General features: G+C 43.0%; 1 protein-coding gene across 1 annotated transcript in view; it reads left to right on the top strand.

The window, feature by feature from the left end:
• Window positions 1-22985, top strand: part of LOC128638604 (cytoplasmic phosphatidylinositol transfer protein 1) — a 340423-nt gene that overhangs the window by 257747 nt on the left and 59691 nt on the right. Inside the window, exons 4-5 of the mRNA XM_053690660.1 lie at window positions 14426-14433; window positions 21672-21743. Coding sequence (XP_053546635.1) covers window positions 14426-14433; window positions 21672-21743 — 80 coding nt within the window. The remainder of the gene's footprint in view (window positions 1-14425; window positions 14434-21671; window positions 21744-22985) is intronic.

Here is a 22985-nt window from a genome sequence, read left to right as displayed (position 1 = left end):
TCTTTTATCTGTGCTGCTATTTGGCAGATTATTTGCCTAAATGCTAAGGCTTCAGCCTTTTCTGTTCAGGCCCGTTAGGCTCTGGCTGAAGTCATGGTCTGCAGAAGTCTAGACTTCTTTTCCTCCCCTTTAAGGGAATGATTTTGTTTGGTCCAGGCATGGACTCAATTATCTTCACGGTCACAGGGGGCAAGGGTGCCCTTCTACCGTAAGAGAATATGAACGAGTCTAAGGGACAATTTTCGTTCTTTTCGTTTTAATAAAGCCCATGTCAGCAGTTCTCCAACAAGCCGGCTCAGTCCTGGAATAAATCCAAGCTGAGCAAGAAGCCCGCCGAGTCTAAGTCGGCATGAACGGGCGGTCCCCGGTCCTCTTCTGGATTGTGTAAGGGGCGATCTGTCTCTCTTTTCAGTCGCTTGGTTCAGGGACGTGCAGGATCCATGGGTCCTGGAGGTCATAGCTCAGTGTCACAAGATAGATTTCAAGTCTCAGCCACCCAAGGGCAGTTCCTTCTCTCTCCTGTCTTTCTGACCAGAAAGGAGGGAAGCCTTTCTGGGGTGCATAAGGGATCTGTCCTCTGAGGAGTTATTGTCCCGGTACCTATTACAGTGAGAGGCTTGGGATACTATTCAAACCTTTTCATGGTTCCAAAGAAAGAGGAAACTTTCCGTCCAATTTGGACCTGAAATGCCATCCCATTGTAAAGGACTTCTAAGCAGCAAATCAATATGTCTGTTCCGGGACAGCTAAGGGATTGAGCCTCGTGCACTCTCATGTTATTTCCCTATTCAGTTTAAAGAAGTTTACGATGAAATCTCATGAGAGTTAAGTGAAATCTCATGAGATCACAGTAAAAGAGTTCATGACCTCAGCACTGCTGATGCTGATTGGCTGCTGTTCATTTCTTCATTTTTTTTTTTTTTTTACCTGCAGCTAGGAGCAGCTGAAGTATAACTTTTTACACAGAACTTACTCTGCTGAGCTGAGGAAATTGTGAGGTAAAATATCTTACTTTTTTACATAGAGATGCTCAGGTCATATTTTCCTTTCAGCTTTTTACAGTTATACTGCATCAGTTTCAAGTGATTTAGCATATGAGTATTATGTTCCTTTAAACAAGTTTTTAAATGTCCCCTCGTTCAAGAGGGAGACAGTAGGTCCATTCTTCCCCTCGTTCGAGAATGGCAGTTCATGCACACGATAGATCTGAAGGATGCTCCCTTCATGTACCAATCCTCAAGGACCACTTCCAGTTCCTAAGGTTTGCGTTCCTGGACCAACACTTCCAGTTTATTGGTCTAGCTGGTATAGTGGTGAGCATAACTGCCTTCCAAGTAGTTGACCCGGGTTTGATTCCCAGCCAACACAGTATTCTCCAAGAAGTTTTTCGGAGAGTGGACTATTCAGAATCTCTCCTCTGTCTTTTTCGATCCCATGGATCTTCGGGCAATATACAATGCTCTGAAGACTTGGCCTCTGCTGGGTTCATCCCAGTTTATCAGATTTCAATCAGATAATATATCGTCGGTGGTTTACATCAACCATCAGGGGGGAACAAGAAGCTCCCTAGCTATGAGGGAAGTATCTCAGATTCTGGAGTGGGCGGAGACCCACATTTGTCCGCTGTCAGCGATCCACATTCCGGGTGTGGACAACTGGGAGGCGGATTTTCTCAGCAGACAATCCGGGGGATTGGTTTCTCCATCCCGAGTGTTTGCGGAATTTTGCAAGTGGAAGATCTTATGACGTCTCATTACCAAGTCACCCAGATATGGGTTGAGGTACAGGGATCCTCAGGCAGAGCTAACAGATGCATTAGCGGGGCCTTGGAGGTTTAATCTAATTTATTTTTTACGGCCGTTACCACTACTTCTAAGTGTAGTGTCTCGAATCAAGCAGGCGTCAGTGATACTGATTGCTCCGTCTTGGCCGCGAAGGATAGGGTTTGTGGACTAGTGGGGATTTCGTTATCTCCTCCGTGGAAGTTACCTTGTCGCAGGGATCTGCTGACCAAGGTCTCTTTGTTCATCTGTGTCTAGATCTCTGAGGTTGACTGCATGTAGATTAAATGCTTAGTCCTAGCCATGAGAGGGTTTCTGAGAGTGTTATTTTTACTCTCATTCAAGCTCGTAGCTGGTTGCTCATCGCATCTATCATAAGGTGTGGAGGATCTACTTATTCTGTTTTTCAGGATGTACTGGAAAAGGGCTTTCTGCAAATCCCCTGAGGGGACAGATTTCGGTCCTGTCTGTGTTACTGCACAAGAGGTTGGCAGAGCTTCCTGATGTGCAGTCACTTGTTAAGGCTCTGCTAGGATCAGACCTGTGTTTAGATCTATTGCTTCTCCTTGGAGTTTAAATCTTGTTCTTTTGGTTTGCACGGGCTCTGTTGTAGCCTATGCATGAAGTAGACATTAAATTATTGTCTTGGAAGGTTCCTTTTCTACGGGCTATTGCTTCTGCGCGCAGAGTATCTGTGATTTCTGCCTTGCAATGCGTCCCTCCTTATCTGGCTTTCCATGCCGATAAGGCTGTTTTACGATCCAAATTAGGTTTTCAACATAATTCTAGATGTTGTTTGTGCCTTGAAGTCTTATCTTCAGACCACGTAGGAATTTAGAAAAACTTCTTTCTCTGTTTGTTCTCTTTCTGGGAAACGTGGGGGGTCAAAGGACCTCTTCGACTTCCTTATCTTTTTGGCTGAGGAGTGTCCTCCATTTTGCATTGAGACAGCGGGGCATAAGCCTCCTCTGAGGATTACAGCTCATTCCACTAGAGCTGTGGCCTCTTCTTGGGCCTTTACCAAGGCTTCTATGGAGCAGATTTGTAAGCAACTACTTGGTCCTCTATTCATACTTTTGTAGCATTTTACAACTTTGATGTTTTTGCTTTGGGGGAAGCAGCTTTTGGGATAAAGTTTCTGCAGGCTGTGGTGCCCTCAGTATAGGGTCGGCCTCCTTTTACCCACCAGTTTTTTCATTCAGTGTCCTATAGAGCTTGGGTATTTGTTCCCACAAGTAATGAATGAAGCAGTGGTATGCTTACCTGATAATTTCATTTCCATCTGTGGGAGGAGAGTCCACTGCTCCCGCCCGTTTCTCTGGGGGGCGGACCTAAATTTAATATTATCTTCTGGCACCATTTATACCCTGCTATTCTCCTACTGTTCCTTGGGGAGGTATTTAAGCTTTTGGCTGAGATGTCTTTGCCTTCTCCTGGTGGCCAGGTTCTTAATTCCCACAAGTAATGAATGAAGCAGTGGACTCTCCTCCCACAGATGGAAATGAAATTATCAGGTAAGCATAATTTGTTTTTGTCTCATACAAGACGAGGTGGATATCTGGCTTATTGTTTTATTTTAAATGTTTGGCTCTTCTGAATATATGTGTTTGGTTTATCAATATTAGCCTTGTAAATGTTGAAACTATGTTCTCAATAAACCATTTTTCAAACTTAAAAAAAAACAAAAAAACTTTAATGTAATTTCAAAGGCATATGAAACCCAAAAATGTTCTTTTGTGATTTAGACAGAGCATACCATTTTAAAAAGTTTCCAATTTACTTCTGTTATCAAATGCGTTTTATACCCATGATTGTTGAAGAGATACCTAGGTAGGTGCCTGGAGCACTACATGGAGAGTCTAGTGCTCTTGTAAATGGATAACATTCTTGTAAAACTGCTGCCACATAGTGCTCCAGACACAAGCATGCTCCTAAGCTTATGTCCCTGCTTTTTAACATAAGATACTGAGGCCTAGATTTGGAGTTCGGCGGTAGCCGTCAAAACCAGCGTTAGAGGCTCCTAACGCTGGTTTTGGGCGCCCGCTGGTATTTGGAGTCAGTGATTAAAGGGTCTAACGCTCACTTTTCAGCCGCGACTTTTCCATACCGCAGATCCCCCTACGCCATTTGCGTAGCCTATCTTTTCAATGGGATCTTTCTAACGCTGGTATTTAGAGTCGTTTCTGAAGTGAGCGTTAGAGCTCTAACGACAAAATTCCAGCCGCCTGAAAATAGCAGGAGTTAAGAGCTTTCTGGCTAACGCCGGTTTATAAAGCTCTTAACTACTGTACCCTAAAGTACACTAACACCCATAAACTACCTATGTACCCCTAAACCGAGGTCCCCCCACATCGCCGCCACTCTATTTAAATTTTTAACCCCTAATCTGCCGACCGCCACCTACGTTATACTTATGTACCCCTAATCTGCTGCCCCTAACCCCGCCGACCCCTATATTATATTTCTTAACCCCTAACTTGCCCCCCACAACGTCGCCGCAAGCTACTTAAAATAATTAACCCCTAATCTTCCGACCGCAAATCGCCGCCACCTACGTTATCCCTATGTACCCCTAATCTGCTACCCCTAACATCGCCGACCCCTATATTATATTTATTAACCCCTAATCTGCCCCCCTCAACGTCGCCGACACCTGCCTACACTTATTAACCCCTAATCTGCCGAGCGGACCTGAGCGCTACTATAATAAAGTTATGAACCCCTAACCCGCCTCACTAACCCTATCATAAATAGTATTAACCCCTAATCTGCCCTCCCTAACATCGCCGACACCTAACTTCAATTATTAACCCCTAATCTGACGACCGGAGCTCACCGCTATTCTAATAAATGTATTAACCCCTAAAGCTAAGTCTAACCCTAACACTAACACCCCCCTAAGTTAAATATAATTTTTATCTAACGAAATAAATTAACTCTTATTAAATAAATGATTCCTATTTAAAGCTAAATACTTACCTGTAAAATACATCCTAATATAGCTACAATATAAATTATAATTATATTATAGCTATTTTAGGATTAATATTTATTTCTCCAACATAGGTGTGTCCGGTCCACGGCGTCATCCTTACTTGTGGGATATTCTCTTCCCCAACAGGAAATGGCAAAGAGCCCAGCAAAGCTGGTCACATGATCCCTCCTAGGCTCCGCCTACCCCAGTCATTCTCTTTGCCGTTGTACAGGCAACATCTCCACGGAGATGGCTTAGAGTTTTTTAGTGTTTAACTGTAGTTTTTATTATTCAATCAAGAGTTTGTTATTTTGAAATAGTGCTGGTATGTACTATTTACTCAGAAACAGAAAAGAGATGAAGATTTCTGTTTGTATGAGGAAAATGATTTTAGCAACCGTAACTAAAATCCATGGCTGTTCCACACAGGACTGTTGAGAGCAATTAACTTCAGTTGCGGGAACAGTGTGCAGTCTCTTGCTGCTTGAGGTATGACACATTCTAACAAGACGATGTAATGCTGGAAGCTGTCATTTTCCCTATGGGATCCGGTAAGCCATGTTTATTACGATCATAAATAAGGGCTTCACAAGGGCTTATTAAGACTGTAGACTGTTTCTGGGCTAAATCGATTCATTATTAACACATATTTAGCCTTGAGGAATCATTTTATCTGGGTATTTTGATATAATAATATCGGCAGGCACTGTATTAGACACCTTATTCCTTAGGGGCTTTCCCAAAGCTTAAGCAGAGCCTCATTTTCGCGCCGGTGTGGCGCACTTGTTTTTGAGAGGCATGGCATGCAGTCGCATGTGAGAGGAGCTCTGATACTTAGAAAAGACTTTCTGAAGGCGTCATTTGGTATCGTATTCCCCTTTGGGCTTGGTTGGGTCTCAGCAAAGCAGATACCAGGGACTGTAAAGGGGTTAAAGCTTAAAACGGCTCCGGTTCCGTTATTTTAAGGGTTAAAGCTTCCAAATTTGGTGTGCAATACTTTTAAGGCTTTAAGACACTGTGGTGAAAATTTGGTGAATTTTGAACAATTCCTTCATGTTTTTTCGCAATTGCAGTAATAAAGTGTGTTCAGTTTAAAATTTAAAGTGACAGTAACGGTTTTATTTTAAAACGTTTTTGTACTTTGTTATCAAGTTTATGCCTGTTTAACATGTCTGAACTACCAGATAGACTGTGTTCTGAATGTGGGGAAGCCAGGATTCCTATTCATTTAAATAAATGTGATTTATGTGATAATGACAATGATGCCCAAGATGATTCCTCAAGTGAGGGGAGTAAGCATGGTACTGCATCATTCCCTCCTTCGTCTACACGAGTCTTGCCCACTCAGGAGGCCCCTAGTACATCTAGCGCGCCAATACTCCTTACTATGCAACAATTAACGGCTGTAATGGATAATTCTGTCAAAAACATTTTAGCCAAAATGAACCCTTGTCAGCGTAAGCGTGGCTGCTCTGTTTTAGATACTGAAGAGCATGACGACGCTGATATTAATATCTCTGATGGGCCCCTAACCCAGTCTGATGGGGCCAGGGAGGTTTTGTCTGAGGGAGAAATTACTGATTCAGGGAACATTTCTCAACAGGCTGAACCTGATGTGATTGCATTTAAATTTAAGTTGGAACATCTCCGCATTCTGCTTAAGGAGGTATTATCCACTCTGGATGATTGTGAAAAGTTGGTCATCCCAGAGAAACTATGTAAAATGGACAAGTTCCTAGAGGTGCCGGGGCTCCCAGAAGCTTTTCCTATACCCAAGCGGGTGGCGGACATTGTTAATAAAGAATGGGAAAGGCCCGGTATTCCTTTCGTCCCTCCCCCCATATTTAAAAAATTGTTTCCTATGGTCGACCCCAGAAAGGACTTATGGCAGACAGTCCCCAAGGTCGAGGGAGCGGTTTCCACTTTAAACAAACGCACCACTATACCCATAGAGGATAGTTGTGCTTTCAAAGATCCTATGGATAAAAAATTAGAAGGTTTGCTTAAAAAGATGTTTGTTCAGCAGGGTTACCTTCTACAACCAATTTCATGCATTGTCCCTGTCGCTACAGCCGCATGTTTCTGGTTCGATGAGCTGATAAAGACGCTCGATAGTGATTCTCCTCCTTATGAGGAGATTATGGACAGAATCAATGCTCTCAAATTGGCTAATTCTTTCACCCTAGACGCCACTTTGCAATTGGCTAGGTTAGCGGCTAAGAATTCTGGGTTTGCTATTGTGGCGCGCAGAGCGCTTTGGTTGAAATCTTGGTCGGCTGATGCGTCTTCCAAGAACAAGCTACTAAACATTCCTTTCAAGGGGAAAACGCTGTTTGGCCCTGACTTGAAAGAGATTATCTCTGATATCACTGGGGGTAAGGGCCACGCCCTTCCTCAGGATCGGCCTTTCAAGGCAAAAAATAGACCTAATTTTCGTCCCTTTCGTAAAAACGGACCAGCCCAAAGTGCTACGTCCTCTAAGCAAGAGGGTAATACTTCTCAAGCCAAGCCAGCTTGGAGACCAATGCAAGGCTGGAACAAGGGAAAGCAGGCCAAGAAACCTGCCACTGCTACCAAGACAGCATGAAATGTTGGCCCCCGATCCGGGACCGGATCTGGTGGGGGGCAGACTCTCTCTCTTCGCTCAGGCTTGGGCAAGAGATGTTCTGGATCCTTGGGCGCTAGAAATAGTCTCCCAAGGTTATCTTCTGGAATTCAAGGGACTTCCCCCAAGGGGGAGGTTCCACAGGTCTCAGTTGTCTTCAGACCACATAAAAAGACAGGCGTTCTTACATTGTGTAGAAGACCTGTTAAAAATGGGAGTGATTCATCCTGTTCCATTAAGAGAACAAGGGATGGGGTTCTACTCCAATCTGTTCATAGTTCCCAAAAAAGAGGGAACGTTCAGACCAATCTTAGATCTCAAGATCTTAAACAAGTTTCTCAAGGTTCCATCGTTCAAGATGGAAACCATTCGAACTATTCTTCCTTCCATCCAGGAAGGTCAATTCATGACCACGGTGGATTTAAAGGATGCGTATCTACATATTCCTATCCACAAGGAACATCATCGGTTCCTAAGGTTCGCATTCCTGGACAAACATTACCAGTTCGTGGCGCTTCCTTTCGGATTAGCCACTGCTCCAAGGATTTTCACAAAGGTACTAGGGTCCCTTCTAGCTGTGCTACGACCAAGGGGCATTGCGGTAGTACCTTACTTGGACGACATTCTGATTCAAGCGTCGTCCCTTCCTCAAGCAAAGGCTCACACGGACATCGTCCTGGCCTTTCTCAGATCTCACGGTTGGAAAGTGAACGTGGAAAAGAGTTCCCTATCCCCGTCAACAAGGGTTCCCTTCTTGGGAACAATTATAGACTCCTTAGAAATGAGGATTTTTCTGACAGAGGTCAGAAAAACAAAACTTCTAGACTCTTGTCGGATACTTCATTCCGTTCCTCTTCCTTCCATAGCTCAGTGCATGGAAGTGATCGGGTTGATGGTAGCGGCAATGGACATAGTTCCTTTTGCGCGCATTCATCTAAGACCATTACAACTGTGCATGCTCAGTCAGTGGAATGGGGACTATACAGACTTGTCTCCGAAGATACAAGTAAATCAGAGGACCAGAGACTCACTCCGTTGGTGGCTGTCCCTGGACAACCTGTCACAAGGGATGACATTCCGCAGACCAGAGTGGGTCATTGTCACGACCGACGCCAGTCTGATGGGCTGGGGCGCGGTCTGGGGATCCCTGAAAGCTCAGGGTCTTTGGTCTCGGGAAGAATCTCTTCTACCGATAAATATTCTGGAACTGAGAGCGATATTCAATGCTCTCAAGGCTTGGCCTCAGCTAGCGAGGACCAAGTTCATACGGTTTCAATCAGACAACATGACAACTGTTGCGTACATCAACCATCAGGGGGGAACAAGGAGTTCCCTAGCGATGGAAGAAGTGACAAAAATTATTCTATGGGCGGAGTCTCACTCCTGCCACCTGTCTGCTATCCACATCCCAGGAGTGGAAAATTGGGAAGCGGATTTTCTGAGTCGTCAGACATTGCATCCGGGGGAGTGGGAACTCCATCCGGAAATCTTTGCCCAAGTCACTCACCTGTGGGGCATTCCAGACATGGATCTGATGGCCTCTCGTCAGAACTTCAAAGTTCCTTGCTACGGGGCCAGATCCAGGGATCCCAAGGCGGCTCTAGTGGATGCACTAGTAGCACCTTGGACCTTCAAACTAGCTTATGTGTTCCCGCCATTTCCTCTCATCCCCAGGCTGGTAGCCAGGATCAATCAGGAGAGGGCGTCGGTGATCTTGATAGCTCCTGCGTGGCCACGCAGGACTTGGTATGCAGATCTGGTGAATATGTCATCGGCTCCACCTTGGAAGCTACCTTTGAGACGAGACCTTCTTGTTCAGGGTCCGTTCGAACATCCGAATCTGGTTTCACTCCAGCTGACTGCTTGGAGATTGAACGCTTGATTTTATCGAAGCGAGGATTCTCAGATTCTGTTATCGATACTCTTGTTCAGGCCAGAAAGCCTGTAACTAGAAAGATTTACCACAAAATTTGGAAAAAATATATCTGTTGGTGTGAATCTAAAGGATTCCCTTGGGACAAGGTTAAGATTCCTAGGATTCTATCCTTCCTTCAAGAAGGATTGGAAAAAGGATTATCTGCAAGTTCCCTGAAGGGACAGATTTCTGCCTTGTCGGTGTTACTTCACAAAAAGCTGGCAGCTGTGCCAGATGTTCAAGCCTTTGTTCAGGCTCTGGTTAGAATCAAGCCTGTTTACAAACCTTTGACTCCTCCTTGGAGTCTCAATTTAGTTCTTTCAGTTCTTCAGGGGGTTCCGTTTGAACCCTTACATTCCGTTGATATTAAGTTATTATCTTGGAAAGTTTTGTTTTTAGTTGCAATTTCTTCTGCTAGAAGAGTTTCAGAATTATCTGCTCTGCAGTGTTCTCCTCCTTATCTGGTGTTCCATGCAGATAAGGTGGTTTTACGTACTAAACCTGGTTTTCTTCCAAAGGTTGTTTCTAACAAAAACATTAACCAGGAGATTATCGTACCTTCTCTGTGTCCGAAACCAGTTTCAAAGAAGGAACGTTTGTTGCACAATTTGGATGTTGTTCGCGCTCTAAAATTCTATTTAGATGCTACAAAGGATTTTAGACAAACATCTTCCTTGTTTGTTGTTTATTCAGGTAAAAGGAGAGGTCAAAAAGCAACTTCTACCTCTCTCTCTTTTTGGATTAAAAGCATCATCAGATTGGCTTACGAGACTGCCGGACGGCAGCCTCCCGAAAGAATCACAGCTCATTCCACTAGGGCTGTGGCTTCCACATGGGCCTTCAAGAACGAGGCTTCTGTTGATCAGATATGTAGGGCAGCGACTTGGTCTTCACTGCACACTTTTACCAAATTTTACAAGTTTGATACTTTTGCTTCTTCTGAGGCTATTTTTGGGAGAAAGGTTTTGCAAGCCGTGGTGCCTTCCATTTAGGTGACCTGATTTGCTCCCTCCCTTCATCCGTGTCCTAAAGCTTTGGTATTGGTTCCCACAAGTAAGGATGACGCCGTGGACCGGACACACCTATGTTGGAGAAAACAGAATTTATGTTTACCTGATAAATTACTTTCTCCAACGGTGTGTCCGGTCCACGGCCCGCCCTGGTTTTTTAATCAGGTCTGATAATTTATTTTCTTTAACTACAGTCACCACGGTACCATATGGTTTCTCCTATGCAAATATTCCTCCTTAACGTCGGTCGAATGACTGGGGTAGGCGGAGCCTAGGAGGGATCATGTGACCAGCTTTGCTGGGCTCTTTGCCATTTCCTGTTGGGGAAGAGAATATCCCACAAGTAAGGATGACGCCGTGGACCGGACACACCGTTGGAGAAAGTAATTTATCAGGTAAACATAAATTCTGTTTTTACAGGCAACTTTGTAATTATTTTAACCATGTACAATAGCTATTAAATAGTTAAGAACTATTTAATAGTTACCTAGTTAAAATAATAACAAAATTACCTGTAAAATAAGTCCTAACCTAAGATATAATTAAACCTAACACTACCCTATCAATAAAATAATTAAATAAACTACCTACAATTACCTACAATTAACCTAACACTACACTATCAATAAATTAATTAAACACAATTCCTACAAATAAATACAATTAAATAAACTAGCTAAAGTACAAAAAATAAAAAAGATCTAAGTTACAGAAAATAAAAAAATATTTACAAACATAATAAAAATATTACAACAATTTTAAACTAATTACACCTACTCTAAGCCCCCCTAATAAAATAACAAAGCCCCCCAAAATAAAAAATTCCCTACCCTATTCTAAATTAAAAAAGTTACAAGCTCTTTTACCTTACCAGCCCTATACAGGGCCCTTTGAGGGGCATGCCCCAAGAATTTCAGCTCTTTTGCCTGTAAAAGAATAAATACAATACCCCCCCCCCCAACATTACAACCCACCACCCACATACCCCTAATCTAACCCAAACCCCCCTTAAATAAACCTAACACTAAGCCCCTGAAGATCTTCCTACCTTGTCTTCACCATACCAGGTTCACCGATCCGTCCTGAAGAGCTCCTCCGATGTCCTGATCCAAGCCCAAGCGGGGGCTGAAGAGGTCCATGATCCGGTCAAAGTCTTCATCCAAGCGGGGCAGAAGAGGATCTTCCATCCGATTGAAGTCATCATCCAGGCGGCATCTTCGATCTTCTTCCATCCGGAGCGAAGCGGCAGGATCCTGAAGACATCCAGCGCGGAACATCCATCCGGACCGACGACTGAACGACGAATGACTGTTCCTTTAAGGGACGTCATCCAAGATGGCGTCCCTCGAATTCCGATTGGCTGATAGGATTCTATCAGCCAATCGGAATTAAGGTAGGAATTTTCTGATTGGCTGATGGAATCAGCCAATCAGAATCAAGTTCAATCCGATTGGCTGATCCAATCAGCCAATCAGATTGAGCTCGCATTCTATTGGCTGTTCCGATCAGCCAATAGAATGCGAGCTCAATCTGATTGGCTGATTGGATCGGCCAATCGGATTGAACTAGATTCTGATTGGCTGATTCCATCAGCCAATCAGAAAATTCCTACCTTAATTCCGATTGGCTGATAGAATCCTATCAGCCAATCGGAATTCGAGGGACGCCATCTTGGATGACGTCCCTTAAAGGAACAGTCATTCGTCGTTCAGTCGTCGGTCCGGATGGATGTTCCGCGCTGGATGTCTTCAGGATCCTGCCGCTTCGCTCCGGATGGAAGAAGATCGAAGATGCCGCCTGAATGATGACTTCAATCGGATGGAAGATCCTCTTCTGCCCCGCTTGGATGAAGACTTTGACCGGATCATGGACCTCTTCAGCCCCCGCTTGGGCTTGGATCAGGACATCGGAGGAGCTCTTCAGGACGGATCGGTGAACCTGGTATGGTGAAGACAAGGTAGGAAGATCTTCAGGGGCTTAGTGTTAGGTTTATTTAAGGGGGGTTTGGGTTAGATTAGGGGTATGTGGGTGGTGGGTTGTAATGTTGGGGGGGGGTATTGTATTTATTCTTTTACAGGCAAAAGAGGTGAAATTCTTGGGGCATGCCCCGCAAAGGGCCCTGTTCAGGGCTGGTAAGGTAAAAGAGCTTGTAACTTTTTTAATTTAGAATAGGGTAGGGAATTTTTTATTTTGGGGGGCTTTGTTATTTTATTAGGGGGCTTAGAGTAGGTGTAATTAGTTTAAAATTGTTGTAATATTTTTATTATGTTTGTAAATATTTTTTTATTTTCTGTAACTTAGATCTTTTTTATTTTTTGTACTTTAGCTAGTTTATTTAATTGTATTTATTTGTAGGAATTGTGTTTAATTAATTTATTGATAGTGTAGTGTTAGGTTAATTGTAGGTAATTGTAGGTAGTTTATTTAATTATTTTATTGATAGGGTAGTGTTAGGTTTAATTATATCTTAGGTTAGGACTTATTTTACAGGTAATTTTGTTATTATTTTAACTAGGTAACTATTAAATAGTTCTTAACTATTTAATAGCTATTGTACCTGGTTAAAATAATTACAAAGTTGCCTGTAAAATAAATATTAATCCTAAAATAGCTATAATGTAATTATAATTTATATTGTAGCTATATTAGGATGTATTTTACAGGTAAGTATTTAGCTTTAAATAGGAATCATTTATTTAATAAGAGTTAATTTATTTCGTTAGATAAAAATTATATTTAACTTAGGGGGGTGTTAGTGTTAGGGTTAGACTTAGCTTTAGGGGTTAATACATTTATTAGAATAGCGGTGAGCTCCGGTCGGCAGATTAGGGGTTAATAATTGAAGGTAGGTGTCGGCGATGTAAGGGAGGGCAGATTAGGGGTTAATACTATTTATGATAGGGTTAGTGAGGCGGGTTAGGGGTTCATAACTTTATTATAGTAGCGCTCAGGTCCGCTCGGCAGATTAGGGGTTAATAAGTGTAGGCAGGTGTCGGCGACGTTGAGGGGGGCAGATTAGGGGTTAATAAATATAATATAGGGGTCGGCGATGTTAGGGCAGCAGATTAGGGGTACATAGGGATAACGTAGGTTGCGGCGGTTTACGGAGCGGCAGATTAGGGGTTTAAAAAAATATGCAGGGGTCAGCGATAGCGGGGGCGGCAGATTAGGGGTTAATAAGTGTAAGGCTAGGGGTGTTTAGACTCGGGGTACATGTTAGAGTGTTAGGTGCAGACGTAGGAAGTGTTTCCCCATAGGAAACAATGGGGCTGCGTTAGGAGCTGAACGCTGCTTTTTTGCAGGTGTTAGGTTTTTTTTCAGCTCAAACAGCCCCATTGTTTCCTATGGGGGAATCGTGCACGAGCACGTTTTTGAGGCCGGCCGCGTCCGTAAGCAACTCTGGTATTGAGAGTTGCATTTGCGGTAAAAATGCTCTACGCTCCTTTTTTGGAGCCTAACGCAGCATTTGTTTTAACTCTCGATACCAGAGTTAATTTTATGGTGCGGCCAGAAAAAAGCCCGCGGAGCGTTAACAGCCCTTTTACCGCCGAACTCCAAATCTAGGCCCAAGAGAACGAAGAAAAATTGATAATTGAAGTAAATTAGAAAGATGTTTAAAATTGCATGCTCTCTGTGAATCATGTGTGGGTTCATGTCCCTTTAAGTTGATATCATAGGTATTAAATGATGTATATTATAGCATTTAGGCGACTACACACACACGCATTGCAGTAATTATCTGAATAGTAAATACATTACATACAAATCTGTGCATTACAGGTTAGATAAAAGCAGTCAGCACTTTACTCCAAGCTAAACTTGCAATCAGACCTGTATTTAATAAGAATGTGTAGGTGTCCTAATACCATTGAAACAACAGAGGAATTGAAAGTTATTTTGAGAAACATTGAAATGTGCAGTCATTGTTTAGTCACTGGTAGGGATCTTTCAGTGGGAACATATAATTATCATGAATACAAAAGACAGTCACTTTAAGAATGAAAGTGGGATTTTGACGTTAACAAAGGTAAAGCATGAAATGTATTTGACTTTGTGCCAAGTGTTCCCTATACCCTTTATAATATATTTCTTTCTGTTGTTTTTCTTTCTCGTTTTCGGTTTCTCCTGGCTGACCCACAGAATATACAGTAAGTTATAAAAAACAATGTATCAGCGTTTGCCTCTTTCTTCCTTTTTCCCTAAGCACACTTACAAGGAAAATGTTTTTCTTTCTGAAACCTGCCCAGAAAAGCAAGATAAAAATCATTCTCAGGGGCTAAACAACAAGTATATTACCAGTATGGTTCAGAATGCCCTGAACTATTCCAAGCACTTCTCTGTATTCACAAGCAATTTACTTAAATAGTAGGCACAGCAGAAAATAACAAGAGGCAGTGTAATACCCCTGAGAATGAAAAATGCTTAGACATGCTCTTAGCTGGAGGGTAAAAAAATGAGACATATTACATTGCACAAAGAATGGTGTATATATGAAATAGCTGCTGTTAAAAGTCTACAATAAAAAGGAGCATAAAAGATGAACAATTATTAAATAATCTGTATAGAAGCAGTGCCAAACCCATGACAGAAGTGCTGGTAGTTGGTATCTTGGGTATCACCATACTATTTAATTTGATAAGCTGTAATTGTAGTACCATGGGCAATGGGCATGGGCAGGTTGTCATGAATTGAGCATGAGTGCTGGCACTTTGTCTTTTGGCTACCACCATACTGCTCGGTTTTGATTGGCTGTAATTGTAGGACTAGGGGCACTTCATCATGATTTTGTTAAAAAAAATAAAATAAATTGGACAGACACACTCAAAAAATGTTGCCACTTTTCCCATAGCCTAATTAGAAAATGAGTATTTCCTTTTCCATCTAAAGGGGAGGAGAGTCCACGGCTTCATTCATTACTGTTGGGAATTATAAACCTGGCCACCAGGAGGAGGCAAAGACACCCCAGCCAAAGGCTTAAATACCTCCCCCACTTCCCTCATTCCCCCAGTCATTTTTTCCCTTTCGTCACAGGAGGACGGCAGAGAAGTGCTGAAGATCAGAGTAGTCTCTTATGGAGGGTAGTACTCTTCGCATTGGGACTGGAGTTTTAAGTAGTCCTGTCAGCCTCTCAGTGAGAGCCTTGGCGAAAATTAGAGTCCGGAGATGCAGGGAGAGTCTTTCTGCAAAACCAATCCCGACTCATATTAACAGCTCCACAAGCAATAATTTTTTATTACATAATGATAACACGGAAGACAGGGTCACAGTGTGACGCCTTTTATCTTTAAAGAATGAAGGGTTAATATTCCTGGAAAGGGGATTATTAAACAGTCGGGTTTATACATGATATTGTTTATTGTGTCATTGCTGCGTTATGTGCGAGATGAGGCTCAGGCAATGTGTGGAACTTTCAGGTGACTTACGAGAGTATTATGTTTTTCTTTTGCTAAGGCAAGTGCTTGCTACTCTGGAGGTTCCGGAACCAAAGCTTTCGGAAGAACCTGCTATTCCTAAGCTTGATAAGGTATATGAGGACAGGGTGGTGCCTCAGGCCTTCCCGGTTCCTGTTAAGATGGCTAATATTATTAAGAATGAATGGGAGCGATTAGGTTCTTCCTTTTCCCCTTCTTCTTCCTTTAAGAAACTGTTCCCCATTCCGGACTCTCAGCTTGAGCTGTGGGGTACTGTCCCTAAGGTGGATGGTGCTATCTCCACGCTCGTGAAGCGGACAACTAGTTCGTCGTTTAAAGAGCCCATGGATAAAAAGTTGGAAAACATGTTAATGAAGATGTTTCAACACACAGGGTTTGTTTTTCAGCCGGCAGCAGCCGTAGCCGCGGTTTCCAGAGCTGCGACATATTGGTGTGAATCCCTGTGTGAAATGGTCGAGGGGGAGACTTCCATCAATGAGATACAGGATACGATTAAGGCGCTGAAGGTCGCCAATTCTTTCATCTGGGATGCCAATATGCAAATTATTTGCCTGAACGCTAAGGTGTCAGGTTTTTCCGTTTTTGTCCTCAGGGCTCTGTGGCTAAACAAACCACCAACTTGTGAGGTGCACTTAAAGACTCGGTTGTAATAAAAAGTGAACTTTATTGAAGAATTTCTTAAAAAACAAATAGTGTGTCAGACAGACAATACATAATCAAATGGCCTTGTGAGTGGTTAGGGCTCCACTCCAGGGACTGTATGCTGATGCGTTTCAGCTTCAACAGCCGTAATCGTAGCTACAGTCAAAAGTTCCCATAAGCCATATATGCCTAGTGAAGCATAGTGATTGGATAAAACATTAACTTGGAGTGGAGTTTTGCAGTTCACCAATTCAATTATGGTCCATCTCAAGGAGTGTGTACTTATATTGTGGAATTGCCTGAAATGTTGTACCAGTGGGGTGGTCAATGTACCTGCTCTTATATTAGTGATGTGCTCTCTTATTCTATCTCTTGTCTCTCTAGTTGTCCTGTGTACTGTACCCCACACTCAGTGCACGTTAACAGATAAACCACATAGCTTGTCCTACAATTCAAGCATGAAAAGTGTTTGAATTTTTCCCCTGTGACAGTGCTGGTAAATCCTTCTCCTGGTTGCATATATTCACACGCTATGCATTGTAAATAGTTACATCTATAGAGGCCTTTAAACCTCAACCATGATGAACCAAAAGACCTTTCTGGCCTAAGTTGTGTTGGCGCTAGAATATTGCCCAGGCTGACTCCTTTCTTAAAGGCATATCTGCAACCTTTTTCTACCACGTCAACTAGACCGTCATCAGCTTTTAGCAACTGGAAGTGTTTCCTAACAATGTTACAGACTTGATGAATTTGATTACTGTATTGGGTTATAAAAGATACTCCTTCAAATCTGTTTAAATCTCTTTAGGTTTAAGGAAATTCTTTCTATCCATGGCTAATACATTTAGTCTAGAGGCTCTTACTTCACTTCTTTTATTGCCCCTCTCACAGAATCTCTCCTCCAGCTCCAAAGATTGTTCTTCAAATTCATCATCCAAGGTACAATTTCTCCTCAGTCTAATAAATTGTCCTTTTAGGACCGACTTAAAAACCCTTTTTGGCATGACTACTTCGGGCATGGAGGAGAGTATTGCCAGCGATAGGCTTCCTAAAAACCTTAGTGTTTATTCTGCCTTCCTTTGTGCCCATCAGAGTAACGTCAAGAAAATTCATTTTATTACCACCAAATTCACTAGTGAATTTGATCCCAATCCTGTTCTCATTGAGGATCCGCACAAAGTTATTTGCTTCAGCCTCTGTACCCTTCCACACAACCAAGAGGTCATCAATATACCTCTTGTAGTTAAAGTCTTGGTCTGCGGACATGACCTCTAAATCAAGGCTGTTGTCCCTGCCTTTTCAAGGAAAGATTCTGTTCGGTCCAGGATTAGATGCAATCATATCCACGGTTACTGGAGGCAAGGGAGCTTTCCTACTGCAGGATAAGAAGGTTAAGCCTAAAGGATCTACTTTTCATCCCTTTCGTGCGGACAAGGCCCAGCGCCAGCAGCCTGCCGTGAAAGCGGGGCCAGTCCCAAGGGAACTTGGAAGCTGGCTCATTCTTGGAACAAGTCTAAGCAGAGCAAGAAGCCCGCCGAGACAAAATCGGCATGAAGGGGCGGCCCCCGACTAGTCTAAGGACCAAGTAGGGGGCAGATTATCTCTCTTCTCAGAAGTCTGGTTACAGGACGTTCAGGACCCTTGGGTTCTGTAAGTTGTCGCCCAGGGTTACAGGATAGGGTTCAGATCCCATCCGCCCAGGGGCAGATTCCTCCTGTCAAACCTGTCTTCAAGACCAGAAAAGTGAGAGGCCTTTCTAGAGTGTGTGAGGGATCTCTCCTCTCTCGGCATTATCCTACCAGTACCCCTAGCAGAAAAGGGTCTAGGGTACTATTCAAATCTTTTAGTGGTTCCAAAGAAGGAGGGCACGTTCCGTTTGATTCTAGACCTAAAGTGTTTAAACAAGTTTCCGAGTGTTCCATCGTTGCATTTCTGGACCAACACTTCCAGTTTGTGGCCCTCCCCTTTGGTCTCGCGATGGCCCTGAGAGTCTTCACAAAGGTTCTGGGGATGCTACTTGCGGTGGTCAGAGCCAGAGGCATTGCTGTGGAGCCCTATCTGGATGACATCCTAGTCCAGGCACCGTCACTCAGTTTCACAGAGGATCATTCGAGGGCTCTTCTTCTTTTGCTCCAATCTCACGGTTGGAAGATTAACTCAGGAAAGAGTTCATTGGTTCCCAGCAACAGGGTGGAGTTCCTGGGCACGATAATAGACTCTATGTCCATGAAAATATTTCTCACAGACCATCGACGCAGAAAGATTGCGTCCTCTTGTCTTGCCCTTCAGTCCTCCTCAAGCCCCTCAGTGGCTCAGTGTATGGAGGTGATCGGACTCATGGTTTCCAGCATAGACATCATTCCATTCGCCAGGTTCCATCTCAGACATCTTCAATTGTGCATGTTGAGACAGTGGAATGGCGATCATTAAGATCTATTACAGCAGATATCCATGGATGCTCGGACTCGGATCTCCCTCTCTTGGTGGATCTGTCCGAGCAACTGTCCATGGGGACATCCTTCTTGAGACCGTCCTGGGAGATTGTGACCACGAGTCTGGCAGGGTAGGGTGCTGTTTGGGGTGCCAGGAAGGCACAAGGAAAATGGTCCCAGGAAGAGTCTCTCCTTCCGATAAATATTCTGGAATTCCGAGCAATCTACAATGCTCTGAAGGCATGGCCTCCTCTGGGGTCATTCAGCTTCATCAGAATTCAGACCGACAATATTACCTCGGTGGCTTACATCAACCATCCGAAGTGTTTGCAGAGATTTGTCTAAGGTGGGGAACGCCGTAGATAGATCTCATGGCGTCCAGACTCAATTGCAAGCTACCCCTATACGGGTCGAGGTCCAGGGATCCCCAGGCAGAGCTGATAGATGCCTTAGCGGTGCTTTGGGGGTTCAGCCTATTTTACATTTTTCCACCGTTACCACTTCTACCTCGTGTAGTGGCACACATCAAACAGGAGCCCTTTTCAAAATCAAAATCTCGATTCTCTGAGGCTGACTGCGTGGAGGTTGAACGCCTAGTCTTGGCCAAGAGAGGCTTTTCTGAAAGTGTGATTGATATTTTAATTCAGGCAAGGAAGCCAGTCACTTGTCGCATCTACCATAAGTTGTGGTGGACTTCTCCTGGTGTGAGAAGCATGGATATCCTTGGCATAAGGTGAAGGTATCCAGGATCCTGTCCTTTCTCCAAGACGGTTTGGAAAAGGGCCTTGCCGCCATTTCCTTAAAAGGACAGATTTCGGCATTATCAATCTTGTTGCATAAGAGACTCGCTGAGCTCCCTGACATCCAATCTTTTGTTCAGGCTCTGTCTAGAATCAGGCCTGTCTTTAGACAGTCTGCTCCCCCATGGAGCTTAAACTTGGTTCTTAAGGTATTGCAGAAGGTTCCATTTGAGCCTATGCATTCCATTGACATTAAGATTCTGTCCTGGAAGGTTCTCTTCCTGTTTGCCATTGCAACGGCACACAGAGTATCTGAACTGGCTTCCTTGCAATGTGAGCCTCCTCATCTGGTTTTTCATGTGGATAAGGCTGTGCATCACACTGGTTTGGGGTTTCTTCCAAAGGTGGTGTCTAACCGTAACATCAGGAAATAGTGGTTCCTTCTTTGTGTCCTAACCCTTCTTCTTCTAAGGAGAGGTTGCTTCATAATCTGGATGAGGTTCGTGCCCTAAAGTTCTATCTTCAGGCTACAAAGGATTTCAGACAGTCTACATCTCTTTTTGTGGTGTATTCAGGGAAGCGCAAGGAGCAGAAAGCCTCTTCTACTTCTTTGTCCTTTTGGTTGTGGAGCTTGATTCACTTGGCCTATGAGACAGCGGGACATAAGCCTCCTCAGAGGATCACGTCTCATTCAACTAGAGCTGTGGCTTTGTCTTGTGCCTTTAAGAATGAGGCCTCTATGATTCAAATTTGTAAGGCGGCTACCTGGTCCTCCTTACACACTTTTACAAAGATTTACAAATTTGACATTTTTGCTTCTGCGGAAGCTGTTTTTGGGAAAAAGGTTTTGCAGGCTGTGGTGCCCTCAGATTAGGGTCCGCCTTTTCCCTCCCGGTTTCATTCAGTGTCCTCTAGAGCTTGGGTATATGTTCCCAACAGTAACGAATGAAGCCGTGGACTCTCCTCCCCTTTAGATGGGAAACATAAATTATGCTTACCTGATAATTTAATTTCCATTGATGGGAGGAGAGTCCACGGCTCCCGTCCCTTATCTCCGATGGGCGGACCTAAATTTAATCAATCTTCTGGCACCATTTATACCTATTTCTCCTACTGTTCCTTGTTCCCTCGGCAGAATGACTGGGGAATGAGGGAAGCAGGGGTGGTATTTAAGCCTTTGGCTGGGGTGTCTTTGCCTACTCCTGGTGGCCAGGTTCATAATTCCCAACAGTAATGAATGAAGCCATGGATTTTCCTCCCCTCAATGGAAATGAAATTATCAGGTAAGCATAATTTATGTTTTTAGTTAGTGTTTGATCTTTATGGTCAAAATTAAATGACATTTTGCTCAGGTCATCTTTTACGCATCAGTAAGAATAAAAATTGAATGAAAATTGACTAGGTGTGTATGAAGGGCCTCGTTTAGAAAGAATATGTGACTCTGAAGATCTCATGGTTCACTTTATGAGTCATAAGTACAGCATAAGATATCAAATGTAAATTGCCGTCAGGTAAAATGTTCTATTGATCCTTCAGACTGGCATTTCCTGGTAGGAAACCATGCTTGACTGCATTATTGTAATGGAGATTATACAGGCCAGTAAAATCTTAAAATCCCATTCCCGTGTGTATAAACTGTAAAGCATTTAAAAGCCTTCATTTATGGCCTGGTGTCAGCAGCTGAAAAATCTTAACCTAATGCTGAAACAATGTTCTGTCAGACTAAATGAATGGAATCAGATGACTGTCATTCTTTAGCTGATGTTTATCTTAACTTAAGATTGTGTTTCTACTTCCTGAAAGTAAACTTTCTCTCTAAATGCCTTATGTGTTTACCTGGTCCAAACGACCTGTTTTTTGGGGGGGAAATCTCTAAATGTTAATTATAAGTGTTTGGCCATAAATAAAAGCATAAAGAGCCTTCCCCTATTCAGCTAGTTTAATAATCCTACATTGCCCCAGCCATTTCCTGTGCTTTTTTAGCAGTTTATAGGACAAATTAATGTTCTGAACCCATTCCTCCACTTGCTTATGCCTAAATTACATCCAGTCTGCATAGCATTATAATATAATATAAAACTTTCTAGCTAAAAAATTAAATATTTTATTTCATTTAACCTTTATTTCTGTTTTTCCTCAGTGCTCTTTCTTGCCAAAATTTCAAATTAGAATAGAAACAAAGTTTGAAAACAATAATGGCTGCAATTCACAGGTAAGGATAACTTTAATTGTAGATATCCATTTTTATTGAAATTAAATTTGCAATATTTAAATTAGACAGATAACATCAACAGGGTGAAATCGTAATTCACCTGAAAAAATGTCAAGTGAAAGCTGTTTAGTTTTTCATTGTAACTAATACAGTAGTACCAGGTGTTTACTTCCTCCTAATGCCCTTTGGCTGACAGGTACTTCCTGATAACCCTCATTGGCTGATAGCTAGCTGTAAGCCAATGAGTGTTAGTACAAATTATACAACTGACACTGTTGTATTAGTTTCAGTTTAAATGTAAACAGTTTTTACTTCACATTTTTATTCAGGCAATTAAGGAAGGAGGCGGTGGGCAGCTCATCACTAGTCGGGAGAGGGTTCCCTACACTACAGCAAATGATTATGGGAGAGGGAAAGATGGGCCCTACACTACAGAATATGTATAAATTGTTTTATTGTTTGCAGTGGGGAGGTAATTCCTAGACTGCAGAAAATAATAATAAGAAAAATATAACAATAATTAGGAAAATAAAGCCCTAGGGACCGATTTATTAAATGCCGAACGGACATGGATCCACTATAGCGAATCATGTCCGCCCAACATTGCTAAATGCCGACAGCATACGCTGTTAGCAATTAACATTGCACAAGCATTTCTAGTGAAAAATGCTTGTGCAATGCCACCCCCTGCAGATTCGCGACCAATCGACTGCTAGCAGGGGGTGTCAATCATCCCGATCGTATCCGATCGGGCTGATTGCTGTCCGCCACCTCAGACGTGGCGGACGAGTTAAGGAGCAGCGGTCTTACGACTGCTGCTTCTTAACTTATGTTTATGTCAGCGATCTGGAAACTACGGGTGTATTTTGCAGCATCCGCTGCCTGTTAAATCTACCCCCTAAACTTCATGCTGGCTTCCAGTAACTCAGATGGTGGTAACTAGTGGGTGGAAGAGAGCTATTTGGGAGGGATCAGGGGGTAGGAGGTGTTAGGTGCAAGGGTAACCCCAACACTAGGGCAAATTTGCCAAAAAACTATGGCAAAGCCATGCATGTCTGCTATTTCTGAATAAAGGGTCCCCAGAGAAGCTTTTACAACCATTTGTCTTATGAGTGCAGTAGTTGTGTGTAAATAATTTCAGTGAGAAACCCAAAGTTTGCGAAAAAGTTAACTTCTTTTTGTATGATCGTATTTGATGACCAAATAGTGGCATCAAATATACCATAATGGGCCTAGATCACT

This window comes from Bombina bombina, chromosome 8, assembly GCF_027579735.1.
Source record: "Bombina bombina isolate aBomBom1 chromosome 8, aBomBom1.pri, whole genome shotgun sequence".
Taxonomy (NCBI): Eukaryota; Metazoa; Chordata; class Amphibia; order Anura; family Bombinatoridae; genus Bombina; species Bombina bombina.
This window is presented reverse-complemented; position numbering and strand designations above follow the sequence as displayed.